The sequence below is a fragment of the Harpegnathos saltator genome, unplaced genomic scaffold (genome assembly GCF_003227715.2).
Source record: "Harpegnathos saltator strain DR-91 unplaced genomic scaffold, Hsal_v8.6 scaffold539, whole genome shotgun sequence".
NCBI lineage: Eukaryota > Metazoa > Arthropoda > Insecta > Hymenoptera > Formicidae > Harpegnathos > Harpegnathos saltator.
This window is the reverse complement of record NW_020230359.1, coordinates 82,024-109,535: the sequence shown is the minus strand read 5'-3', so window position 1 is coordinate 109,535 and position 27,512 is coordinate 82,024. Positions and strand designations below refer to the sequence as shown.

The 27,512-nt window shown below is 51.7% G+C and overlaps 3 protein-coding genes across 4 annotated transcripts in view; 2 read left to right on the top strand and 1 right to left on the bottom strand.

Annotated features, from left to right (window-relative positions):
* LOC105183546 (uncharacterized) overlaps positions 1-6,985 on the top strand; it is a 31,578-nt gene extending 24,593 nt beyond the window's left edge. For both annotated transcript variants that reach the window (XM_025303253.1, XM_025303252.1), the window contains exon 4: positions 667-6,985. In XM_025303253.1, the coding sequence (XP_025159038.1) occupies positions 667-2,758 (2,092 nt within the window). In that variant the 3' untranslated portion in view covers positions 2,759-6,985. The remainder of the gene's footprint in view (positions 1-666) is intronic.
* Positions 6,986-9,812: 2,827 nt separating this feature from the next.
* On the top strand, positions 9,813-11,031 carry LOC105183547 (glycine-rich protein 23-like). The gene is made up of 2 exons (XM_025303306.1): positions 9,813-10,051; positions 10,250-11,031. Exons 1-2 carry the CDS (start codon positions 9,977-9,979, stop codon positions 10,589-10,591), a joined length of 417 nt encoding a protein of 138 aa, XP_025159091.1. The 5' UTR covers positions 9,813-9,976; the 3' UTR covers positions 10,592-11,031.
* Positions 11,032-17,817: 6,786 nt separating this feature from the next.
* The window catches only part of KCNQ (KCNQ potassium channel), a 38,316-nt gene continuing 28,621 nt past the window's right edge, over positions 17,818-27,512 (bottom strand). Inside the window, exons 12-15 of the mRNA XM_019841621.2 lie at positions 25,724-25,816; positions 22,329-22,485; positions 20,717-20,839; positions 17,818-20,133 (exon numbers count right to left, since the gene is read on the bottom strand). Coding sequence (XP_019697180.2) covers positions 20,032-20,133; positions 20,717-20,839; positions 22,329-22,485; positions 25,724-25,816 — 475 coding nt within the window. The 3' untranslated portion in view covers positions 17,818-20,031. The remainder of the gene's footprint in view (positions 20,134-20,716; positions 20,840-22,328; positions 22,486-25,723; positions 25,817-27,512) is intronic.

The following is a 27,512-nucleotide window of genomic DNA, read 5'->3' as shown; positions in this document are numbered from 1 at the left end:
CCTGGCTTCTCCCGCATCCTGTCGTTTCGTAGCACGAGACACTCATCGAGGTATTGACACTCGCGCGGACGGACGATTCCGACTGGAAGAAAAACGCGCGATGCCCGATTAGAAAATATTTCAAGAATCAACGAAAAACTTCAACAACCCGACGGACGTTGTAAGCTTTCGATAAACTCGTAAAGAGAGACACACGTGTACCGCGTCGCGGTGCGCGCGTCACTCGTAGGCTCAGTGATCCGGTTGCAAATAAATACTCGAGTATCAAAACAATTGATGTCCTTGAAAAGGATAGAGTCACTTCAATCGCAATCGCACCGTTGTCGCTCGCCACGCAATGACGAGCTACATATACGGTGGCTGAGAAATCACAACCAAAGCTCTTGAAATATTCCGAGGTCCTTCGAGGTAGTGAAATTGTCGGATTCAGGATTCTATCAGGATCAGGATTACCCGCGCGATAAAGAACCGTGTAACCATTCGTAGCATCAAAATACAATCTAAAGTTATACTTTGAGACTTCTCTCGGAGATGCTTTCTCCGATGCTCGAAGGGCTCTCGAGATTGTTCCTTCAAGTTCGACAAGTCAAGTTGGACCAGAGTTAACGTAGAAACCGAATTCAAGCGGGGTGTCACCTCGAGTTACAACGGTCTCGTGTATTCCAGCCGCGGGCGCAGGAAATCGCGATGGAAACTCAAGTTCCACCACCAGGCGCTACCGCCGGAATACCTGGACCACTACGAGGCGTCGCTCGCCCAGGAGAACCTCAACTCGTCGTCGCCACCGCGCGTAATCGAGCCAACGGCGCCGAGTCCAGCGCCGACGAGCTCGACGTCCACCCCGAGCCCCATCGCTGACGTGCACGGTTGGCTGCAGCGGATCGCGGCGATGCAGCAGGAACTCTGCCCTCAGCTCAACACCTTGCCGCAATGCCCGACGACCTTCGGCCACCAGGTCCAAGCGGCCGCCAGGAGATCCGTCATCACCTCCGCGTCCTCGCAGGCCTACAACCACGCGCCTTATCCCAACCACCAGCAGCAGGCGCAGACGCAGACGCAGACGCCCAGCAGCAGGCCACCGATGAAGTATTCCGATCTGCCGTACATGGGCGAGATCACGCTGGACAACAGCAAGCCCAGACGCGGACGGAAGCCGAAGAAGGCTGACATTTGTCATCTGATTTACAAGAACTACGGCACGATATTGCCGGGCACACCGGGTCACGAGGAGAAGAACCTGTCGCCGCAGAACAAGCAAGACCCTCGGGACCGCGTGTCGCCGCAAGTACCTTTCCAAAGGAGCGACGTGCAGAACAGAATCAGCAGCCTGCTGGAGAAGCGGCTGACTCAAGAGACCAGACGGAGCTTTGGTCAGCCGGAAAACGCGAGGGAGCAGGACCAGCCGCTGAACCTCTGCATCAGAGACCTGAATCAGCTGAAGATACGTCTGCTGAGGAAGCACGGCAACGTGTACGAGTCGGGCCAAGTGAAGAGTGAGACGTCGAGCGACGGCGAGGAGGTGGAGTGCCTGAGCGCCGGCGGCTTCACGTCGGAGCCGGCTCACCGGCCGAGCAACATGGTCAATCACAACAACAACGTCATCGACCCGATGCTAGGCCCCAACTCCGGCTTCGTGTACTGGCCGAACGCCGGCGTGTTCCTTCATCCGATGGCGCTGCAGTCGCAGCTCTTGTACTACCAGAAGGTAGCGCAGGCTGACAAGTGTCCGTCGCGACCTCCGCTGCCAGCGGAGCAACCGCCGCAGCGGGAGCAGAAGATCGTGCCCAAGTCGATCTACTCGATGATGGAGACGAAGAGCGGGCAACTTCCGGTGCCGGCTCCGCTGCTGCTGCCGCCGCCGCCGCAGACCACGGCAGCGTCGACGAACGCGCCGCCGTCGCCGAGACCGAAGAGGAACGCGCCTCTGAGCCAACATCAAGGTCAGCAGCCGACCAAGCGGAAGCGCTCCGCCATATTCATACCGCCCATGCCGACCGAGAACAACAACCCGGCTACGGAGGTGAGCATATGCAAGTTCAAGTTCACCGGCGGCGCGAAGCCGAGCCTGCAGGAGAAGAAGAGCCTCTCCGTGGACTCGGGCGGCAACTTCCGCTACTACAGCGGCACCGGCGACAAGAGTATGCGCGGCTACGAGTTCTTCCCGCGGGAAGCCTTGCAGCAGCCGGCCGGCCAATCGGGAGCCTCCTCGGCAGCCGGGGCCTTCCTGAGCGCCGCCGGCGAAAGGATCATCCAGCCGCCGACGGCGTGTCAGAGGAACGTCGGCCAGGACGACGGCCGGCGCAAGAGGAAGACCCGGAAATCCCTGCAACGCGAGAAACTGGAGCAGACCTTCAAGGAGAAGGGCTTCCTCATACAGACGCAGCAGCTGGAGTCGGCGGAGGGTGCCACTTACTGCAAGTTCCGGCAGCTCCGGAAGTTCACCAGGTACCTGTTCAGGAGCTGGAAGGACTATCTACCCGGCAACGTGCGCGAGCTGAGCGGAGGTTGCGGCGGCGGCGGCGGCAATGGCGGTGGTGGCAACGGCGGCGGCGGCGGCGGCGGCGGCGGCGGCGGCTGCAGCGGTGGTGGTGGTAGTGGTGGTGGTGAAGGAGGCGGCGCCGCGACCGATGGCGACGTGACCGACGTCGACGTCGACAACGGCGCCGTTCTCGTTCACTCGCCGGTTCCTCCCGCCAATCTGCTGGATGTGCCCAACAGCTTCGTCGAGGAACACTGCCGGACACTGCCGCTCACGTGAGATCGTGCGACGGAGGTCATAGGGCGCGGTGCGACACCGACTTCTCGCCGACGCTTCGGGAAAATCCCGGGGGCTTCTCTCGGGGTCGGCTCCGGGCTCGATGAAACGTCGAACGATCGCGGCAATTGTCCCTCGCGCGTTCCGCCAATTATCTCAAGCCTGATCGTCAGCATCGCGCCATGACGCGCGTCACGACGACGATGCAGACTCGAGCGTAGCTCAGTGCCAAAGATGAGAGACTGGAATGTTGTACATAAAGTCGCCCGATGGGGAACGGATCAACCAAAGAGGTGGTTTCGCGCTCTCGCCGTGCTGGGACTGGGGAGATATCCGCCGTTGGGGATTTCGGCGGGGGGGAGGGGGTGTGCAATGCATTTTCCAGGATGGTGTGCAGAGTGAGACTCGCGGCTACGTGCCTACGTCGCTACGTCATATTTTTCTAAGCGAATCGTTGAGGAGGAGAACGAGAATGTCGTCTAACGAAGTCTAGTCTTATTTATACTCTTGTTAAATCGTAAACACGTGCTTTCTCGTCGTTTTTACACGGATATTTATGCCGCTGCGCGCGCTGTGCGCGCAGCGGCAGCAGCGGAGCGACTCCGATAATATCGCGGGTGCGGCGAAGTTTGTAACGCGACGATCGAGATGACTGTCGCTCGGATCGAAATCACGCGCCACTCCGATTCGTTTCTTTACACCGCACACGGACCAAATATTTGAACAGCTGGTCCATATCGAGAGACGAGAGCCTCGCGAGAGAGGCGAGATAATGCGTCGCGGGCACAATTGTCGCGTCCGCCGCCTGGGCCGAGTTGTTCGATCGAGATTTGAAAGCGGTATAACGCGGCAACGCCAGCTTCATTCGTCGCAGGCGTCGCGGGCGAGAGGAGCGGGGAGGGGAGAAGGAGAAACAGCGCACCCTTCACGGGTTAATCTTTTCACGGAATTCCATTTTCACGGATAAACGCAGCGATAACCTTGCGCTCTCGTGCAAATCTCGACAAATCGGGACTCGGAATTTTCAATTTGGTATGATATCCTCCACGAGAGGATTCATTGGAATTATAGAGTTCCCGTTGGAGTCATACCGCTTTCAATTCCCCGCTCCGCAGTGCGGAAAGACGCGATTTTCTCGTCGCGGTCGCGCACCGGAAGCTCTCGGCCGAGCGGAGAACAGACGCGAAAGTCTCGGAACCGTCCCGCGGCGATCGTCCGCGCCATTGTCCTCTCTCGTCCGCGAGCGCGGCGACATGTAAAATTATTTTATACGTATGTGCTCATTGTAACGAGATCAATCCCTATAGTCTGTAATAATAAAACCAATTGTTATCGACGCGGCGCTCGACTGCTTCGCCGACGATCCCTCGCAAAGCGATCTGCCGACCGGTCGAGCCGCGGACGCTCCTCGAAGGAATGTTGTCCGCGCGCGAGATCGTTTGTTCGCGTGAAACTCGAGTGACGCGATCGTTCAAGTGCGATAATCGCGATAACGCGAGTGACTCGCTTCCATCGCGAAGTCACTCGACACAGCGCGCGTCCCACTCAAGCGACATCCCATTCCAATTAGCGCAAGTCGCAGGTCCCTGGCGAGTCGCGCTGGATCATGAAGAGTTCGCGCGACGATCATCCTTTGAAGGAAAGGACGCGCCGTCGAGATGAGATTCAGCGCGCGCGCAACATGGATTTATGAGCGATCCGGCTGAGCGCGCCGAGAAACGCGGCCCATTAACGAGTCCCTCCTCCCCTCCCCCCTCCCCGCTCGTGAATATTACATCCGCGGCTTTTTTCGCCGAAATCGCGTCTCATTTAAAAAGCCGCCTTACCTGAAGAATCCTGATTAAACCCTTTAAGGGTTCCTCCTCTCGTATTGGTTTCATTGATGCGACTCTAGCGACGGGACGTTCCGATCGCCGATCACGTCCGTGAGTCCTGCGGACACACGCAGGTAATCACGCGCGCGCGAGCGGAGGCACACAATCGCGCAGAGGCCGGTGTGCACACACGGTGTGCTGCGAAACACGCGCGACCGCAGGATCATGTGACGAATCGTCAGAGTCAGAGCGCTTCCAGCGGCACGTGGACTTGTCTGCCCGCGAGGAAATGCCGGAGGGAACGTCACGTCGACGTTTCCTCGTACTTCGACGGTACTCCCCGACAATGTTCCCGTCTCGGAACTACGAAACGCAGCTCGCGAGTTTACGGACACCCCGTATACATACACCCAGAGCCACCCAACACACACACACACACACACACACACACACGCTCGCTCGAGTCGCGCGCGACGTGCGTGCACAGCTCCACCACCAGTTAGTCTCTCCGGAGCGCGTACAGCCAGCCAGCCATTCATGCATACGGCCATTCATATGTCGGGCCCGGCTTACCTTGAAGGCTTTTTATCATCGGTCCTTGTGTCCGTGCGCGCGCACACACACACACACACACACACACACACATACACACACGTACACGTGGGCGCGTGAAAACGGAAAATTATTCGCGTCCTTCGCGGAGGAGAGACGATTGTCACGCATGGTTAGGAGTTGAAGATTCAGCGTCTCGGAAGCAAGGAGAAAGAGCGAGAGAGAGAGAGAGAGATTATTTGTCTTGCAGCGTGGTCGCAAAAATACTTCCTCGTCGACGCCCAACGACGCGTCACAGATGAGAAAGCTGTCGTCGTCCGTCGAGAAGAGCGTCTCGTGGCAAGGCGAGCGCATTTCGCGTTAGTAAAACAAGAAGAAAGGTAAGAAAGGAGAAAACAGAATAGATTGACCGAGAGAGGAAGAGAGAGAGAGAGAGAGAGACTCGCGCGCGACCGAGGTGCCCCTATCGCTCGCTCGATCCCGAGAGCGTTTTACAATCGTCACCACGAAGAGAGAACGAGGGACGTTCGCCGTTGTCCTCGTCGTCATCGCCGTTCGTCGGCTGCCGTTTGGAGGAGCCGGCCACAATGGCTGCAGGTTTCCTAATACGGGCACGGCGGCGCGAAATGCACGGCGGAAAAAAGAGGAATTTTGGCAAGGCGCGAGGGGAGGAGGCCTGGGAAGGAGCCGACGCGACGCGCGTTAGATGTGTGTTCGGTGCAAAAATTTAATAACCGCGCACACACGTCCGCGGCCGAAGGAGCGCGTCTCCTCTTCCTCGTGGCCGGCTGGTAGGAGGAGCGAGCAATGAGACATCTCCCGCTCTCTCTCTCTCTCTCTCTCTCTCTTTCTCGCGCGCGCAGGCAGCCTCGTGTAGGCACTGTAACCTGTTCGCGTTTATGAAAATATAGAGAAACCGTTGCGGCAGCGAGACTTTGTCTTTACGCTGCACGCGAGAACGGCGAACGTGGAACGTAGCGCGCCGCTAGATTCTCCGAGAAGGCGCAGGGAGACAGCGGGAGAGAGGAGATTTTTCAGAGGCCCGATATCTAACGTCGCCGGATATTTTCGACTCGGTCAATTGCAGCCGCGCGCGTGTCTAATGTCGCGACCATTTCAATCGAGAGCCTCGCATCGAATTTCCGATTTTTTGCCCCTGCGTGTGTGTGTGTGTGTGTGTGTGCCTACGCGCTATCTCCTCTACACGCGACTGCAAGTTTCCTAATATAGCCTCGGCATATGCTTCGATGAAAAAACGACGATGTTGTTAACCACCGAGCGCCCCCCGGCAAACTGGTTGCCATCTCGAATCCGGAAAAGACCGCCGGACTACGTGTGTAATGTTAAAATCGCGAATCCGCGACGCTGACAGCCTGCGGGGAAGACGCTAATAATCGTAACAACGACGAGAGTGGATCCACTCGCACGTTAGAACTTGATACCCGAGGCTGTTCCTCGGGTGGGGAAACGAACAGAGTCGATGCGTTACACTCGATAGACTGTGGACTGCGATGAATCTCAGAATACCGTCGACGGTGTCAATCGAGAAGCGGAGAGACGCGCGTCGAGTTCTCTCTTATTAATCGCACATCGCATCCGAGTCTCTCTGCTGCACGCACGGCGGGATGAAACACGCTCGAAGCTGCGAAGCGCGAGATAAGCGGAACAGCGTCGAAGAGGGTCCTCAACGTGTTCAGGGGAGCCAGGGCTGAAGCGAGGGAAGCGACGAGAAATCGCGGTGGTCTACGGACAGGTTCGTCCGTGAAAAACTTCAATTTGTCTCGCGCGAGATTTTATCGCGGCCGGAATTTATCTGTCGGCGCGAAAATTGCATCGCGGCGAGGAGAATTTCGTACGCAAGGGGACGAATAAAACCGACGATCTAACATTTGCAAGTGTAATTGCAAGATTAGTCTTCCCCCGCATAAAATCCCCTGAATCGATTACGAGTAATCGCGCGCGCGCGCGCACGCAGGATAATTGAGCCCGTAACGGCATTCCCCTTCGTTCGTTGCCTCCTGCTCGACGCGGGCAGGAGAGCGGCAACCGTTCGTTCATGGGTTCGATTTTGCGCAAGAACGACTTCATGAATGAACCGCGACGCGCACGGCAAAACGCGCTCTCCTTCTTTCTCGTCCCGTCCGCCTCTCTCGCTGGTAGCCGGCACAATGCAGACGGAATACCCGATTGTTTCTAGGCAGAGCCCCTCCAGCGTCCGCTCCAGCGTCCGAGATCAGAAAGAGACGCCACCGGAAATCATCATTCTCGGCGGGAGTTCTAATCAAAAGAAAACCGGAATACCGCGCGCCGTCGTCCGCCGCGCGCGGACTCGCAATGAGAGAAGCTGAGGACGCCCGTGTTGGCGTGTGTGCGTCAAGTATGTTAACGCGCTCGGTATGTTGGCGAGCTTAATCACGCCGCTAAAAGGTGTCCCCCGAAATCATCGAACGCTCTCTGTCTCTGTCTCTCTCTCTCTCTCTCTCTCTCTCTCTCTCTGTTTATAAATTGATCGAAATTCGCAATTAATTTCTGATCAGAGTATATCAATTTATAAGGTTCGTGTCATTAATCGGAAAAGTAGCAATTCGACTAAAGGGAAGACCAGTCCGTGATCGCGTACATAATAATGGCGGACAATCCGTCTTTATCGGTAACGAAGATATTCGAAGAAATTGAGGTTAAGGGAGTCGCGCGAGAGAGAAGTAAAAAAAAAAGTAATCTCGTGCCTGAAATTGAGAATTATCCGGAGAGAGGGGTATATCGGGGAAAAGAAAGGAGGATAGATGCGCGGTGTATCCGAAGGACAACAGCCCTCCGAGCGGACGAGCTGCCAGCAAACATTCGGTATAAGGATATATCGCGAGTCTCACCGCTCGATACGTTCGTCGTAGTGTCGTCGCTCGGCACGTACACCAGCTGGTCCAGCTTCTTGTCCATCGTCGACAGCTGCGACGAAAACGAAAAATCCGAATCGGAATGGGCGAGAGAGCAAGAACCTCGCGGGCGGGAGGGCGACACGGCGGCGCATCGGACGGAAGGACGAAGGACGAAGGAGAGGGAATCGCACGCGGAGAGAGATCGCGAGCGCACGGCCGACTAACCGGATGTTAGACGCAAGAAGCGCATAACTATCGCTCGCGAGAAATGAACGACATTGAGGGGGAGAGAGAGAATCGACGTCCTAATTACAAAGTATAAGCTGAAAAAGGGAGCATCGACTTCCGCTCGCCGACCATGTCTTGAGAACGTTTGACGGTGCGTTCGGCCGATTTTAAATCTCTCCGCGCAGCCATCTTTAATCTAATAGTATCTAATAGGTTATTATTGACAACATTCAGCTGCACTCACCCCGACGTTGAGACGTTCCTTCTTGAAGACTCGAAGGGCCGTTCGTCCGCTGCCGATCCGTATTGCAGGATTCTGTTTGTTAGTTAGAAACTGTGCCGGCTCGTAGCACAAAAAGTCTTTGAAAGCACAACCGAACTTTGAAACTACAACCGAACCTCAGTCCAACTTCGTTCAAAAGCGACTAACGGCCTACCTAGCGTTACCTAGCGGTGCTGTGAGGAAAAAACTGAAGCTTCGAAACGCAGTTGGCGAGCTGCCTGGCGCCACTTAGCGGCATCCTGAAGAAACTCCTTATGCCTCAAGGGGTTTAAATCTCGGCTAAGTAGAGTTTGAATCTTGGTTAAAATTGGTCTGTTATAATTAAAGAGATTCGTTACCCATTTCCGATTCTAACATTCCCATCGTGCGCGACGTGACGATCGTCTTTAATAATAATAATAAATAATAAATAATAAATAATAAGTAATAAAAAAAATAAATAATAGATAATAATAAATTTAATAATAATAAATTGATGTATCAGACGAGTCTCTTATTTTCGACGGCATATTTTTAGACGGCAAATTAGATAACTTTTTTTATTTTCAAACGGTCAAACAACTTTCGCGAAAAGTATGATCCAATGATCTTGTTCAATTTTTTATATAACATCGAAAATAACGGGGATATATACATTGTATAAATGTAATGCTATTATATAATTGTAACTATTGTAGAATTAATCAATTATATTACACACTATCGTATATCGTAAGATGGAAATTGTGTGTGTACGCGAATATGTGATATTGCTATCGAATAAAATGTTATAAATATGTATTGAAATTGCACGATATACTATCTTCTATATTCTCCTGCGTCCGTTCCACTTAATTATTATCTCAATTTTATCTTAGCTGCGTCCTTCAAGTTGTCCGTTCCAGTTGTAAAGTTATAATCGCTTCTAACGTTCGTTTTTCTGATCGTCGCTTTAAAGATAACTGCAGGTTATCAAAAAATATGTACATAATTCAGTGCACGCATTACACACCGCTCGGTGCACTCGCCATTTTCGCCACTGCATGTCGTTCAGCAAATTACTGCGTATTTTCGCAAGTGCTCGCGCGATATCTTGAATGCAGCGCAACTTTTATACATCTAGTATATACGTAAGATGACAGATTAGTCCTAGACATCTTTGAAGAAAGGAAAACGATGTCCCGCTTGAAAAGTCACACGGTTACATCATCCAGAGAAGCAAACGCAACTCCCGCAAAAAGAGATTAAAATGAAGTTTTAATACTTCATATGATGGCAAATACAAGTTCTTTATCATTATTTTCTTCGTCTACCACCTTTCATCATCCTATTTGCTACCGGCAATTGAACTGGACAAATGTTGTTCGACGAAATGTTTTCACAGATGCCGAACTGGGTTTATAAGCCATCGTTCTTCGACACGCTGCATCACAGTTTCGACCTGCAGTCTCCAACACCAGAGCACTGCTGGAAGCTAGTTTGAAGCAGTATGAAAATTTTGTCAATCTTCGCCATCACAGTAGCCCTTGCGGGCTACGTGTCCTGCAGGCCAGGAGGCTTACTGGTGAGTAAAATCTTCGCTCCCTTGAAATCTCTCACGAAAAGAAAAGAATGTACCTGCCACCGTTGCTTCATTCACCCTACGATATCGATCGTATCTTACATTTTCCACCTGATCTGATTTTACTAATTGCAAACGCGTCTCTTTCTTCATGTTTAACTCGAATGTTCAAGTAATTGACTTTCTTATTTCAATTTTTAGGGTGATTTACTTGGTAAAGATGGTTTACTTGGTGAACATGGTTTACTTGATGATATCCTCGATGGCGGCGGTGAACATTATACCAAAGGCGGCACAGGCGGCATAGGCGGCGTTGGCGGTTTAGGCGGTTTAGGCGGTTTAGGCGGTTTAGGCGGTTTAGGCGGGGGAAGCGGTAACGGCGGCAACGGCGGCAACGGAGGCAACGGTGGCAACGGCGGCAATGGCGGCGACGGCGGCAACGGCGGCTACGGCGGCGGCTACCACAACGGCGGCGGCGGCGGCTACCACGACGGCGGCGGCGGCGGCGGCGGCAATCACTTAGCCAAGATACTCGTTTTGTAAAGCAATTTCATCAGCCGATACGAAGAAAATAAGAAATCACCAGCTTAAATTTTTATCAGGCCGATATTCAGATAAAACGGAGGCAGACGCTCAAAGACAAATATATAATCATCGGAAGGATCCTCTCTTTCGACAAACATCATAGACACAATGTAAAACAGTCCTGAAGCGGGACAACATTCTGTGCTTGTCTATAAGAGATGTAATTACCTGCATCTCCAGCGCCAGACGCTGCGATTGGATCACTGCTAGCTTATAGCTATCCGTATTTAATCTGATTTAGCGAAATGAAAGTGAAAATTTCGAGAGAATATACCACGTAAAGCGGACTACCATTGTAATCGCGCATACCCTATACTGAGTATCTATATCTGTATATTCATATATCAGACAATAAAATTTTCTAACATTTTTCTAACGTTAATTCGTCAGCAATTATTGCATTATCATTTACACAGCATTACCGTTTAATTCCTATTTCTCGCTGGAGCGAATGCTCGATACCTGCGAGGGGACGAGAAGCGGGGGGCGTAAAGCAACAACAAAGAGATATCAAGAGAATAGTAGATATGGTATATTCAACTTTAACTAATATTCGATAATAATAATAATTATTATTATATATGTATATATGTATATATTCTTATACTTATAATTGCGTATAGATAATGTCGCCGCAAATGTACAATATTTGACAGGGGTTGGTTATTACGCATGATTCTTTTTTTTTAATATTACCAGTATATCTCTATATGTATGTGTGTATGTGTGTATATATGTGTGTGTATGCATTGTGTGTTGTGTGTGTGTGTGTGTGTGTGTGTGTGTGTGTGTGTGTGTGTGTGTGTGTGTGTGTGTGTGTGTGTGTGTGTGTGTGTGTGTGCGTGTCTTGTATCTCTATCATAAATATGTACAAACACATACAGTCGTACAAATCTCCATACGCTCATGTATGCGTGTGCACATACACGTGTACAATGTGTGACACGTTTGGTCCATCCGTATATCCGTATATATATGTCGTCCGATAAATTCGTTCCGTCCCGTCCTAAATACGCGTCTATACCAGTGCATCTCTAATGCACATTCTGTGTGTGTGTGTCGCGCCCGCCGACGTTACAGTTCATGGATGGACCACCGGGATGTACGGTTGCAAGCTCGCCTAAATCTATAATAATGTCGTAGACCCTTGAGAGCGCACTACTAACGTTCATAATTGGAAGGACACTTGCAAAACATCTTTGCCACGGAAAGTCGTATGCGTGTATCGCCAGAACAATTACCGTTGTCCGTCGTCGTTGCGCTGCGCGCGCGCGCGTCGGTGCTCTCGGCGCCGCGTAGTCTCGTCTCGAAACGACGTGTTTTGCTCTCTCGACCTCGACAGGAAAGCGAAAGTACATAGCTTTGTAAATGAAACTAACGGTCTTATGACGATAAGGAACACGACTGTGCGAGTGAAACGACATCTTTTCTTTCCTTTTTCTGCCTTTCTCCTGTTTTTTTTGTTCTCTTCGAGTCGAGAAGCGCGTGCTCGTTAATTCGGAAAAGTAAAAAGGAAGAAACGAAATAGAAACGACCACGAGCGTATCGAGCGACGCGCATATTAGCGATCGACGGACTTGAGAAAATGTACACCGTGAGAAACAAAAGTATGCGACAACATATTCCCTCGTTCGTGTTACGATTGAGCGACATTATTCCTGCAGGATAATTCCTCGTGATCACATTCGCACGAGCTAGCGATAGTAATCAGTAAACCTATGTTAATCCGTATTGCACTTGTTAGTACGTTAAGTCGTATATACAGAGAGAAAAAGAGAGAGAGACAGAGACAGAGAGAGAGAGAGAGAGAGAGAGAGAGAGAGAGACAAAGAGAATAGACAAGGCAAGGGAAAAGAGAAGATAAAGAAAGAGAGACGAGCGTGTTCGTAAGAATTAATCCAATGATCCTGCTATCGATTTTCTTCGCACATTCGTCGCTTGTCAGCGACGTTGAACGTCTGTCCTCGTTTCGACTATTTTACAACGCACCTTGTGCAATCGACTCAAACAAAGTCTCAGAAATCGAGCGATATGTAACGTCAAATGTGTGTGCGCGAGAGGTGGGAACAATTCTGCCGTAGCTTGAAACTCCTACGAGTATTTACGGCGATTGTGAGTCGCGCTGTGTGTATTCGCGCTTTTATTTACAAAGCTCAACCGCTACCTCGAGTAAACGAAAAACGACGGTATCGTTGTCGTCGCCCGTCGGGAAAATACGAGCCGATTAACTATTCTACGCGGCGCGACAAATGATTATCCTCGCCGTCGTGCATTGTTTCCTTCGACGATAATAGAATCCTTACTGACAGCAGTGGAGTGAGAGAGGGAGAGGGGAAAAGAGAAAGAGAGAGAGAGAGAGAGAGAGAGAGAGAGAGAGAGAGAGAGAGAGAGAGAGAGAGAGAAAGGTCACGGTAAGGCGAGGATCTCGTAAGCTCTCCCACCGCGGAGGCTCCACCGAGATCGGAAAAACGTCCTCAAGTGGTTATTGTTTGCTTTATCAACGAGACAGAGTGTAGAGGCAACTACGGTGATAAGAATCGAATTATACGAGTATTACGTCCCTTGTCGTCGAGGACGGTCACGTCGAGACGACGCTCCCCCCCGACCGGAGGTCCCGCTGCCCGCGTTTTATTTTTCTCAATTGCTTTCGTAAATTGCGTCCGCGCGAGAGAGACAGTTCCGTTGAGTTTACAGTAGAGAAGAGGGAGACACATACACACATATTGAGCGATCTCTCCGACTCGCCGCAGGTGCAACGAATATCAAGTGGAAATCGCGAGTTTCCTTTCGCCTTGCGTCGGCGTATTGCAAGAGAGACGACGAGACGGCTCTCGTACGCGCTACGTACGTACGTATACGTGCACACTGCTGACAAAAACGACTACATTAGATCGTCCATCGTTAGAGACCTTCGGCAAAATCGTCAGGTCTCCGTGATTCGCGAAAATGTGTAGAAAACGTTCCCGTCTGTAAGGTTGACAGCTGATTTCCCAAGTGAAATCGCGTCTTCGTCTAAGACACACAGCTTAGTCTTATACGACATAAAAAAGTCGAGTCGACAGAGAGAGAGAGAGAGAGAGAGAGAGAGAGAGAGAGAGAGGGAGGGAGAGAGAGAGAGAGAGAGAGAGAGAGAGAGATCATCCAAAAATATCGATTGCAAACTTTGTTCGTCCTCGTCTCTGTACAAACTAAGAGTTGATTGTTGCGCAGAGGATGGTTGTTACACACCCTGGTTGTGTATCGTTTGGTCTGTCCTTTTCGATCGTTTTGGTCGTGCCAGCACGAGAAGTGGCAGCGCGGCGAAAGATGCGTGCGTAAGTGAGAGTAGGTAACGCGTTCTCATTAGTTATCGCGGTGCAAAGCCTCGAGACACTCGCGTTATCCTCGCGACGGCGAAGAGGAATCGCGGGGATTCCCTCTTCGCGAACGGGATACCTCGCACGCCTCGCTGTATCCCTCGCCTCCGGGCGATCCGCCCGACGAAGTACATCGCAAGTACACAACAAGTATTCCGTGTCTCGAAAGTGAGCGTATCCTAGGTCTCCCGTAATTACAGTAGTATATAACAGTAGTAATATTTTACAAATACTCGAGTCTCACACGTCCGTTATCACTATCTATCTGTATGTCGTCATGCATCTGAATCACAGAAAGGTAAAATCAAATTGTCATCTCGACGAGTGTTTGCGGCAAGTGTAGTTTCCTCGCGGCGCGTCGCACGCAGACGACACAACTTTCGTATTCGTTATATCGTTCTACGCTCGAGATTCTACGATCAAACTCCGCTAGCTGTCGCTTATTTCGCTAAAATAACGGTCTACGTATACACACGAAACTGCAAACTGCTAGCTGCCGAAAGCATGACCGCGCGCTACCGAGCTACGAATGATTATCATTCCTCACTTGTCTTATTTCTAATGTCGGCGTGATCGCGAGACAGATCTAGCTTAGTCAGAGCATAGGAAATTATTCGTAGTAAACTCGAAGGCTTGAAGGCGAAAAGCAACTTTGAACGTGCCCTCCCCAGTTTCTCGCGCGTTCACACGGAGTCCGATTAGCGTAGCGACACACGAGTGACGGGAGAATCTAGGAGAAGCTTTCGTCGGAGGATAGGAAATAGGGACAAACTGCGAATCTCACATATACCTGCTAAATCATTTCTGTTCTCAGCACGTACTGATGTATAGGCACATGTTTTGTGTGAGAGGAGGCGCGCTTTTCTAGAAAAAGGAGGAATTTCCGCGTCATCGAGTTGAGATCCACCGCGCGACAGGCCAAGAGTTAGAGACGAGATTTACAGGAATTAGCGACTCTACCGTTATCCTTATTGCGCTGTATCGACTAAATTAGATTAGCCCGTCGGATGCCGGCGATAAGAGAGTATATCGACGCCGTGCCGACCTAAATTAGAGCGGAGGTATTTGAAGTTTTGCGAGGGAGATGGGGGGAGGAAAGAGCGAGCGAGCGAGCGAGAGAGAGAGGGAGGGAGGGGGAGGGGGAGGGAGAGGGAGAAGGAGAGGGAGAGGAGAGAGACAGGGAGGCAACCGTGTGAGTAATTTCACGGATGCGGTTTTCTAATTTCCCCGGTTAAAGTAGATTGCGTGTTATCACATTCTAAGCTGTGAGTAGCGAACCTCCCGTCCGATTTGATTCTAACTTCGTTACTAGCGTCTCGATGCTGATATATACACGTGTTAATTAAATTAGTTGCTATATCGTAAAGAAAGAGAGCTATATACCGTTGTATATGTATAACATTTCTAAATTTTCGCTCTAAGTGTCTATGTGTGTGTGTGTGTGTGTGTGTGTGTGTATGTGTGTGTGTCTGTGTGTGTTTGTGTGTGTGTGTGTGATCTCTAAGTATGCATATAGCACCGTATGTAAATACCTTCCACAATCTGATTGCGCGAGTGCATGTATATTATAATGAATGTATATGCGTGTTTAATGATAAAAATTATATTACACATTTTTTTCGGCCGATTCACGAACACTACTTGCATTTGAGATCTTTTACAAGAGTATTTTGTGGTCGCTATAGCATAAGAGATACTTTACCATATCTACATTATATATTCTTTCTACACGCGATATCCCCCCCTGTTGACAAGCTTAACAAGATTCCCCGTCGGAGGAAAGAAATCGGATCGACACGCGAGAAACAATTCTTGCGCCTTTGATCGCAACTCGAGCGTGTTGAAATAAATCGCCGATGTTTCTCCGAGGGGCTTTCAGACCGTAACTTGTACAGAAATTCGATCTAACACACTCGACGGAGAATTAAAAGAGAAACGAAGTCCCTCTGTGATTAACGTTGCCTACTGTGTCGAACGAAAATACATCCTACGCGATAATTCATGGCGGAGTAACGTTGCGCTTAGCGCGAGGCCATTAAATATCACCGTGTCTACGTGTCTACAAACGGAATTCGCTAATCCTTCACCCCCAATTATTTCGTTGATGACTCGTTTACGAGCCGAGGGCGTCGCTCGATAGGTCGCGAAAAGGAAATTTGATTTTTACACAGCGCCACGTTAACGATGAAGTTTATTGATTGTCTCTACTTGTATCACCCTACACGACAACCATTCCGCGCCTATCCAGCATCGCCTATCCATCTCACGCCTTCGTTATTACAGTCGTATCTAAATTTCGCTCACATCCCGTGTGACCTTCCTCACCGAATGCTCGAGATCTATGTATTACATTCGTGCACACGCGCCGCGCGAAGAACTTTCCATTTACCCGAGTCGTTCCGGGGGGTCAATTCCGACGGAGGGTGGAGGGTACAAATGGAGAAATTTCGACATTTTCCAGCAGATGGGAACTAGAAAATTCGCTCGTTGGACGAATGAAAAATTCTTCGCGCCGCGTCGCGCGGTTGATTGCAAGACAGCTACGTTATAGTCGTAATATATAATATAATTTATAACCTATACGTTACCGCAAGTTCTATCAATCAATCGTGTTAAAGTGGAGTAAGTTGAGTGAGAGGCACCATAGAGTGTGCTCGTACGCACGTACAGGCTAAAGCGTGTTTTTCATAGAGTATTTTTCTTACGTTTTCCTGTGCACTTTCCTCATATATTTCGATGAAATGCACACTTATAATAAACTGGTAGTCGAAGGCCGTAAGGTTCGGTCGTGTATAAAAATATTAGGCTGTAAAGAGCGTCGTGTAAAATCGTCGGAAGCGTATAATGTATGTGTGTGTGTGTGTGTGTGTGTGTGTGTAGAGTATGTGTGTGTGTATGCGTCTAACGACGATGTTTGATTGTTCAACGACATTATCAAAATCCGAAAAGTTCCTTGAAGGAGAAAGAGAGCATTATGCTCGTTAAAAAACTATAAATCGGCGAGATGTTTGGTCAAAAGAAGAGGAGAACTGGATCACTTCCTTTTCGACTCGCTTTCGTACTGTCGAGTGAACGCGACATATTAAATTTCGTTTCTTCAAGAATTACCGCTTGACTACCACTTTATTATAACTGACAGAGAGGTTGTGCTTGATTCAAGAACGACGGAGTATTCCGCACGAAGGAAAAACTGTCTCTTACAATAAACAAAGCTCGAAAGTTACCGTCTCTCATTCGCCAGTCTCTTCGTCAACGGTTGGACGGTAACGTACGAATTTTGCACGTGAGTTTTGTCTTTAGCATCGAAAACACACGAGAAAACTATACGGGAAAATAGATCGCGGTATAAAAACATGAAACGATCAGTCACTAGTGAGACGAAATAGAGGAGATGCGATGTATAATTATCGAGTATGCGCTCGCGCCGTCGACGTCATACGCCCGTCGACGTGACGAATTGATCGTCCCGAATCAAGCACTACGTCCATTGCAGCAGTAAAGCGTGGTGTTTTGGTTCACGAGAAAGTCTTGTAAAATATGTATATTTTGGACCCTACACCTATAAATATGTATATATATATAATGTCTCTTCATGTGATTAAAAATATTCTTAGAAGCCGCTCGATTTTAAGAAAGTCGCTAAAACTACCCCGACTGTATATATGTACATAATAATATATATAAGGTGATAATTTTACATATATATATATATATATATATACACATATATATGTATATACGTATATACGTACACACACACACACACACACACACACACACACACACACACACACACACACACACACACACACACACATATATATATATATATATATATACGTATAAAGTGCGACAGATTCGCTCGCGGTAAAGGACGATATCTCCTTGCCCGCGAAAGACTGGTCGTTAACTGAACGGGGCGAAGCAGAGAATTGCGAGACAACGCGAGTCCGTCGTCCGTGAAGAACGCTATCTGAACTTATTAACGTTATATTGCTCGTCTCGATTTAGCAGTATCTTGGCAGTCGACGAAATCATAAGAATTACGCAACTATTACGCGTCGTCCTCTGCGTCGATGTCTCTCGAATCGATCCCGGTCTCGTCCCTTTCATCATCCGGCTCGCGCGACGAAAGGTCGCTAGTCCCTCTCGGATTCGTGCTGCGTCGCAACTTACGGCTTCGGTCCTATAAGTAGCAAGAGAGAGCTCCGTACGGACTATATAACGCGCTTACGAATCGCGCGCGGTATTTGAGAGATCGCGGTGCACGTTTCTCCGACCCTTAACGTTCCGTAAATCATCTACGTACAAAATATAAATTGTATTTGTATTTGCGAGGGCGTCGCGCCTCCACGCTACTCGCGGTGTAGGTATTTACATGCCTCTTCTTCTTCCTCCTCCTCCTCCTCCTCCTCCTCCTCCTCCTCTTCGTCCTCCTTCTCGTCCTCTTCTTCTTCTCTCTCTCTCTCTCTCTCTCTCTCTCTCTCGCAGCGCGTACATATTCCCTCAAATCCTTGAAAGGTTCCTTAAGACTCGCGCGAGCATCGAAGACTAATATTACGGATACATATACATGTACGCGTATGTATATCGTATCGAAGTTTCACGGAGCAGCATCTATAATCTATGCAGACGTATTGCTCTTCAGGGACAAGCATTGCAGGCGAGTGTGGTCGGGGAATGCCATAAAAAAATGGAGAATCATATATGCGAGCTTTGAAGCGGGTAAACCTCGAGAAATGTGTCTACCACGACGTTTGTGCTAGGCCGAAGAAATAAATCGAGGATACAATACAAATAAATCGAGGGCTCGCGGGCTCGGCCGCGGGCGAGTCGCGTCGACGACGGTGCTCGCTTGGTTTCCGCCTCTGCTGAGGGCCAGCCGTGCGACCCTTTTCCCACGGCCCACCGTTGCTGTCTCCTCTCCCGGTACCGATGCTCGATCAGACGATTCCGTTTCTTCGATAAATAATCCACCGATCGGCGCCGCGATCGGCAGTCTACGTACGAGTTTAATTAACAGGCTTAAAATCTGCTCTAGGAAGTTCAGTTGCTTATTGTTCCTCTTTATTATTCCTAGTTGGCCCGAATGATGTTCCCATTGGCGTTTACTCATTCCTTCGGCGAACTGAAAAATACGGAACGGCGTCGGTATTCCCCCGTCTCCTCTGCCTTTCCTCACCTCCTTCTTCTCCCTTTTGTTTTCTCCTCAACTTCTCTCGACGACGAGATCGAGCTCCTCGGTCTCGTCCCATCGTCGTCGACGAATAACGTACTCCTTAGCGCCGCAGTAACGAATCGCGCTACTTCGCACGCTTCCGTTTCGGTCCTTCCACGAAACGTCGCTCTTCTTCTTCTTCTTCTTCTTCTTCTTCTTCTTCCTCTTCTTCCTCTTCTTCCCTTGCCCTTTTGAGCGGCGTGCATAGCGTGTGCAGCCCTGCGGACGCCTTCACCGCGATTCGCGATCTCATCCCTCGCGTTTCCACGCGCGCGCCTCGTTGACTCTCGATTATGCTTTCTGTGCGTTTGACTTTGCCGTTCGCGCTTACGGTCAAGGACTCCCCTCGATCCCCAGCGACGTGTGTCTCTCCACGGACCACCGGGTATCGCCCTCGTGTCTCCCTCGAGAAACGCAGCGGTTGCGGCTGCTGATCTCACGGTCGACGCGCTCATTCGCCTCGTGTCGTTCGAGGACCGGAGATGTAAGAAGCGTGAGCTCTCTTCCGCCACCTTGGCTTCCTGTGTCGCGCGCTACGATCCCTCCGATCTTTCCACCCTCTCTCTCTCTCTGCCTCCGACGAGCCACGTGGTTCCCGGGATCGCCCCGTAGATCCTCTCGAGACGAATGCCGGACGACACCCGGTCACTCGTAAACGTTTGTACTTTCCGGACGTGTTCGGGATAACGCCGGGATACCGGCGCCTCTCGCGTTCAAGTGCTCTCGCTGAGCATGTTCGGCATCACCGTGGTGATCGTGACGCGGGGCGGGGTCCGAAGTGAAACCGCGGCTGAACGTAAAACGGATTTGCCGGGGGCTCTTTGTTACACGTCATCCTCTATACTACGAAGCGGTATCTGCTGCTTCTGCGCCACCGCGTTCAGCACGTACACCAGCTGGTCCAGCTTCTTGTCCATCACCGACAGCTGAAAGCAGAAGGTGCGATCCCGATGCACTTCGGATCCGCGAGCGCGAGGTAACGCGCGCGGAAAGTGCTGAAGAAAGTGCGCGAGAGGCTCGATCGATCTGATCAACCTGCGACGACTGATCGCGCGAGAGCGCCAAGTGACAGCCCTGACTTGATTCGGCGCGCGCAAGGTTGCTAGTCATTTCTTTATAGACGTCGACGAGACTAAGCCTGGATCGTTCGCTCTACTCTGACTGATCAACAATCAACAAACGAGTCGACATTGCGTGTAATTAAAGAATCCCAACGAGCGGAATGTTGAGCCGCTATAGCGCCGGTCACCGCACGATACGAAGGTGGTTTGTTTAACCCATTTGCATCATCACAGCTTGAATAACGTAACTGCCGAAATCGGAGACGTTCAACTGCGCAGTCGACCGCGCGTTAACGCACATCACTGGCGAAAAGTGCACGTCGAGAGCGTATTATTATTCCGCGGCCGGTGATAAGTGACAATCATTGTGCGCCGATTATTCCGCTTGCTTCCGGATGCAAATCGATTAAACAAGAGGAAAGAGAGAGAGAGAGAGAGAGACACGCACCTGCTGCTCGACTCTGTATAAACGCGCACCGATCGTCATGGGTTTCACGTTGCCAGCCCGGTCGATCCCCGCCAGGTAACTCCCCGGCTTACCCAGGGTCTGATCCAATCTTCTCTGCAGCTCCTGCGGACAAAGCAAGCGTGCGATCAACGTCAACGTGGTAGACTCTGCGCGCGCGGCGGGCGAAAATGTGAGCAAGGCAAAAGTGAAGTCGGCACATCGAGAGAGAGAGAGAGAGAGAGAGAGAGAAAGCTGAGCGCGTCACTCGCGATCGATGCCGCGCTGCAACCTCGTTCTGAGTCTTCTTCTTCCCTTCCGCCGTCATTGGTTCGACGTTTTCATGGAATTACACGGAGTGTGTATTGTCGGAAGGACGACGCGCTTGACAGAAATTCGCGGGTCCTCGCAAACGTGAGATCTGCTCGCGACAAGGAAAGGTGAAGCTCCGCTCGGGATTAAAATTCGCGCAGCGCGGCCATAATTAGTTAAACAATGCGCGGAGGAGCCTTTGTCGCGCTCGACGAGAGCGGCAACTCGAAATTTCGTCAGCGGGATTTACCCTGAGACACCGCGGGAGTCGGGGAGGAGGGGGCGCGGGGAGGGGGAGGTGCTATCGATCTACCCGATACATAACACCAGAGCTCCACTCGCTGAAGTATCCCGAAGTCTTTCTTCGGCAAACAAAAGACAATGCGCTCGCAGGGAGAAGTCGAGTCACAGTGATTGACGTTTTGCCCTTGCCGGCTGGCTTTTTATTAAAGCCGCCGTTTCTGCCGTCTGCCGGCCACGATAATGTAGCTCTGTTGTTCGAGCGCGAATAAACATCGCCGGCCGAATGCCAATTCGTCTGACGGCTAATCCAATCCCGAGGAATTTTCGTATCGTCTTTCAGCGGCGGCGAAAGCCGCTCGCCGAGCCTCGCTCGAGTCTGGCTTGACAAAAGCTTCTCATCGCACGCTAATTGTCGACGCTAATATTCAACGACGTTTTCAAATGTGACACGCTCCGCAATTTGAAAATCGAAAAAATTCCGATAACATCCGCGGCGAGAATGCACGAGCGGTGGTTGCTACGGGGCGTGGGGGAGGGAGGGGGGGGGGTGCCCGCGACGCCTGACGTGCGCGCCGACAATTCCCGGTGTCTAAGCGGCTTAGATACTCCCAAGTGACAGGCAACGACGACTATTCGTCGATTAACTGCCGGCTGTTTTGTCGCTGTGGCGTATCGACGACTGCATTGTCCGCGCGAATCGACACGAGCCTCGCGCGTTACCCCTTCGATCTTGCGTGTCGCGCGCTAATCGCCGACGAGTGATCGCGAGTTCGATTGAGCATTGAGGCGAGGGGGGGGGAAAGAGGAAGGAGGTCTCGCCATTGATGATTAATCCGTCAAATAAGGATAATTGGAATTATCGGGGCAAACGTAGCGGCGCGCAAACGTATTATCAAGCCGCCGTGCGTGAAAAGGATTCGAGGTTTATCGAGAAAGGGCACACCGAGCGAATAAACGCAGGAAGCTATTATTTTTTTCCCGGCGTTCCGAGCGACTCTAATTGATTTTCGAGTGACTCGCGAGCGCGCAGAGTGAACGAAATCCGCAGGATCAGACTCACCTTAATCCGCACCATCATGTTCAGGTGACCCTGGCTGTATTGCTCGATGACGTCACGGACGTCGTACGGCTTCCGCGCCTGCTGAAACTTCCTGCGAGCCACGAAGTACTTGATCTTCCTGATTGCCCGGATAGCGTTTCGGTGTGCCTCCGTCAGCCTGCGAAAAGCGACAAATTCGCGCTATCGGGGCGGTAAATTGTGACGGGACGAGTGGCAAACTGCATCGCGTTGTTTCGCCGTTTATTCCGATGATGCTCGAGCCCGTTTCAATCTGCGCGGCCCGTTCCAAAGCGGAAAATCGTTTAGCGTTTAAAGGACGAAGGGAGAGAGGAAGAGAGAGAGAGAGAGAGAGAGAGAGAGAGAGAGAGAGAGAGAGAGAGAGAGAGAGAGAGAGAGAGAGAGAGAGAGAGATAGGTCCGGTTAAACGCGAGAGCATCACACAGCTAGTCACGGCGGAATGAAATTACCGTATTGACGAAATTCAATTGTTCGCTTTGTTGTCGCGACAGTCTGCCGTTCGGTCGGTGCAGTTTACGGAAGAAATCGATTCCTTCCCGAATGAGTCGCGATCTCCGCTAACTTGATTGCCGTAGTCGCTCGCGGCGGGACGCAATGCGACTCGTCTCCTTTCCGTCGTTACGGGCAAGAAGAAGATAACCGATAAAACGCCGCATCTCTCCCTCCGATGCTCCGCGCTTCGATGTTGACGCGACCACGGTATTTCCCGCTACAAACACGCTAATATCCTGCGCACCTCGCGTCCGCCTGAAACGACCGGCTCACCATCTCACCTCGAGATAGAACAAGGACGCAAGCCCCGTCGAGAGAGAGAGAGAGAGAGAGAGAGAGAGAGAGAGAGAGAGAGAGAGAGAGAGTCACCCGTTATCATCCCCGTAATCTGCGGCGCGCGGTACAAGTGCTCGTCGCGCAGGACGAGCAGGATATGCAACATCGACTCGTGCCGAACACACCACGTGCGCGTCCATCTCGGGATTACACGGCCGTCACGTGTATCGGTTTTCTTGCCCGTCGATTTTGCGCCGACCATATCCCGTCGACGCCCTTATCGATGTGCCCTCAGCGCGACTCAGGGCGAGAATATCGGCGAATTCGCGAGAAGTGGCCGTTCCTCTCCGGCTGTGTTTGCATCCGCGAGAACGCTCACGTTCGTCGCGAGCGCTTCCGTTATGAATGCAAACGCGCGCGAGGTCGAGTAAACAGCGCGAAGAGACCAGCGTCGAGAGACGCGCCGATCACCGATTACTTTCGCTCGTTGTCGATGCGGCCAGCGGCTCGAGATGAAAGAACGGCAGTGGATAAGCGAGAGATGGCGCGAGTGCGGAAAAGGCGGGCGGACGGTGATTTGAAAATGAAATCAAGGCTGCGCGACGACGAGTACGGAGAGAAGAATATCCAAACGGTATCTTTCCTTGCCCCCCCCTCTCTCTCTCTCTCTCTCTCTCTCTCTCTGTCTCCGCAGCTGGCAGACGTACGAGAGCCTCAGCCACCGCAGCCGGGCGGAAGTAGGTGAGCCGCGAAGGAAGCCGCGCAAGGGGGATGAGAGGGAAATCTGGCTCGCGCGCCGAAGTGTCTTTATGTGCTGCAAGTTCGACTACGCGCGCACTCGTCGCCGGCAGCGCGCGAAATCTGGGTCATTCGTACGGCGCAAAGTAACGGCGCGCTGTGGAAAAAGCACTTTACGGGTCTGTGCGCGCGGCGGCGGCGGCGACGGCGGCGGCGGCGGCGGCAGAGCTCGGAAAAGGCCTTTTGTGCGGGACGCCGCGCGTCCCGCACGCGCTCGAGCAATCGGCTCTCTGGAAATGTCAATGGCGCGCGAAGCTGGCCGAGGCCTCGCCCTCGTCCCCTCGCGCGCGAGGGGATGTATTTTCGACGCGACGACGAGTGCATCTGGTAATCTTTCGGCTAATTGTCCGGTGAATATCGTGAATTGTTAACGAGCGAGCGGACGCGAGGAGGAAGGCGAGTCGCGGGTGGATCTTATTCCGCGCCGAAAGGCGTCGCCTCGCGGCGGCGGGACATCCGATAGATCGTTCCGCGGCGTATGAGATGGACAATAGCCGGGGAGGAAGGGGAGGGGCGGGGGGTAACCTGTGCTAAATTAAAGCTCCGAATTAAAGGTCCAAGGATGCGGCTAAATATACGAGGCGGCCGCCGAGGCTGGAAATAGAGACGCCATGTTAGCGGATATATAAGAGTCTAGAGGGAGAGCAGATACCCCCCACCCGCTCTGCCGAGCGAAAATTTCGTCAAGAGTTACGCTCGGACAATTGTTTGCATCCGAGCGTGTCGCTGTTGGGAGGCCAAACGGGAACACATCGCGCGATTAATGCGGTCGATCCCGGAATAGCGTTCGCATTTTCGACTCGAGTCCTTCCCCGCGCTCGTCCCGACGGTGAAATATACACGAGGCGTCTCCCCCGCCTGAATATTCTGTACATTCTATTTTCATTTCTGCCGGTTATCATCCGAGGGGCCGCGAGCGTGGCGGCGGCGGAGGGGGGGGGGGAGGGGGCAATTGAAGAGACGCGAGCGCGAGCCAAGAGGACGATACGATAGCGGCCTGGACATTTCCATGACGATGATATTCGAGATTGAATCGCGAGCCTTCGCGCGCATTTCAGGCTCCCCTTTCAAAGGGCATTTCGAAGCGAGGCCACGTAACGCAAACGTTGAATCGAAACGGGAGACTTTACGCGCGTTACGCGGAATGAGATTTGTACCGGGTAAACGCACATGTCCTCGCCCTTCCACTCACCTCCGCCGAACACATCCCACCCGTACTCGTATAACACGGTACAGCCCGATCGCTCTGTCCTGCGGGAGCTCGCGCTCTCGCCCGAGTGCGATCTGCCGGCGATATTTATCCGTATATTATGGTATGCACGAGCTGCACGAAAATTCGCCGGCGTTATCGATTCCGCATACAAAGTGGAAGTAATTTGCATGGAGATATACCTATACGCTCCTCCCGGCTTTCTCTACTCTGATTTCGGTCGGCGCGATCTAACTTGGTATACACGCGAAATGGGCGTTTAATAACTCCGACGATCGACCACCGCGCCGCGCTGCGCCGCTCCGGTGGCGGCGGCGGCGCGCTCGAAAGTCGCTCTCGAAGTTATCGAACGGCCACATACCGTGTAGCGTTTCCGTATACCGCGGGCTCAACGCGTACACCGACGGTGCACGGAACGCGCGACACGCGAGAGAATAAGAGAGAAAGAAAAAGTGAGAGAGAGAGAGAATAGAGAGTGTGTGTGTGTGAGAGAGAGAGAGAGAGAGAGAGACTGGGGGAGGAAAAGAGACGGAGAAAATAGTCCAATTTTTGCGCAGCGGCGAATTCTCCGCCCAATCGAGGATCGAGATGTGGTACTCACGTGGTGACCCTCTGCGGCTCCTCGATGTCAATGTCGATTTCGTCGCTGGTCGCCTCCGTCACCGAGCTCGTCTGCGAGGTGAAGAGGCTCCCCCTGCCGATCGGAAATACGCTATTCACACTAACGGATTCGCGAATCCGCTCCCTCGGTAGCGACTCGCTCCGAAGAAAGTGCTCTTCAGTCGAGCGCGCCTCGCGGCTGTCTGTCGCGCCGAGAGTTCCGCGGGGATCGCGATCTTCGCGAGGCCGCGGATGGAATTACCTGCCACGACACGTCGCTCGCGTATCTCATGAATTTCCTCGCGAATTTCGTCGGAGTTGCGCCCACGAGGGGCGCCCCCGCCCCACCGCCGCGCTCTCTCTCTCTCTCTCTCTCTCTCTCTCGCGATGCAACTGTCGAGGTGCGTCGAGAGAGGTAAGGAGAGGCGGCGGGGAATCTCGCCTCATTTCCTCTCCTTTTTTTTTTTCGAAGCTCGCCGAGCGCTCTGCTAATGTTTCCCCGTTTCCGCCGAGCGACGTTTGTTGCCGAGAGGAAATGCGTTCGGCGAAACGCTGACGAGCTTAGCGAGCAGTCGCGGCGACGCGCGCGCAGCACCTCCGAGTCCTTTCTCCGGAGCAATTTGCCGGATACGCTTGTCCCTCGACAAATGCGAGGGAAATGCCGCTGGGTATTGCTCTGACGGATTACAGCCGCGTGCGCGAATAACGGATAACTGGGCAGGCGTTTATCGCTTTTGTTGCGAGACGTAATACGCCGGCGTAATACCGCGTATAGAGTTCTGAAATCACGTCGATCGCGCGCGCGGATCGCAACCGCGATGTGCAATGCGATTTATCAGGATTCCACGCGCGCTCGGCAGCACTCCCGATTACGTTCAATTTGAGTAATGCGAGAGAGAGAGAGAGAGAGAGAGAGAGAGAGAGAGGAAGAGAGAAAATACGATATTGTTTGCACACGCTTTCCTCGGTACTCAGTTCGCTACTCTGCGTCCAGTGCGCGCAGCTGCGAAACTCCGCGATTTTACATCGCCTAGATTTTACATCGCTCGCGTGTTTTTCGCGCGAATTTCACTCCGCATCCATCACCGATCCCCGAGAAAATCTCAATTATCGAGAATTATCCGACATTATCGCGACCAACGCGACGCGTCGGATTGCATTATCTCGCGCTTCGACGACGCTCCCCGTCACCGTCGCGGTCGTTTTCGTACCGTTTTCGTGCGATGCGGCTCACAGTTTCAAATTATGTACACAAACAACAGAAAGTAATGCGCGAATCCATTCGAGCGTGATTCCCGGAGTTTCACGGAGCCCTCGGATTTGCGTATCGTGCTGTTCGCCGTTAACGCCCGAGTGCGTTTCGAGCTTGATCGAGAGGTCTGTAGTTGCCAACTAGTAGAAGAAGGAAGCGCTTCTTGCCGCGAGTCGTAGCCCGCTGTTTGCCCCGCGAAGGACCGATGGCGGAGGATATATCGCGCGGTAATTGCCGATATATCCTCTTATAGGATAGGATCCTCTCTGGGAATCCTCTCACAAATAACACTACTCAACTGTTACTCACCGATTCCAATGAAATTTGGCACGTAGAGACATTGAGAAATATTGAACACGTGTTCTTTTATATCGGCTGTCAACGCATTTTAAAGGTAGAAATCACCCCGTGATCCCTAAACATGAAAGTACTATTCAACCCTTTGTACATATTACATGTGATTTCCGTCAAACTTGTCTTCCATTGAACTAGTCAGTGAGGGGTTTTTAGGATCGCTGATTACGAATCCGGAGATAAA

Coding starts and splice junctions, on each gene's coding strand:
- LOC105183547 (XM_025303306.1), top strand. CDS start 9,977: ATGAAAATTTTGTCAATCTTCGCCATCACAGTAGCCCTTGCGGGCTAC. Junction 10,052..10,249: donor GCAGGCCAGGAGGCTTACTG/GTGAGTAAAATC, acceptor TTCAATTTTTAG/GGTGATTTACTTGGTAAAGA.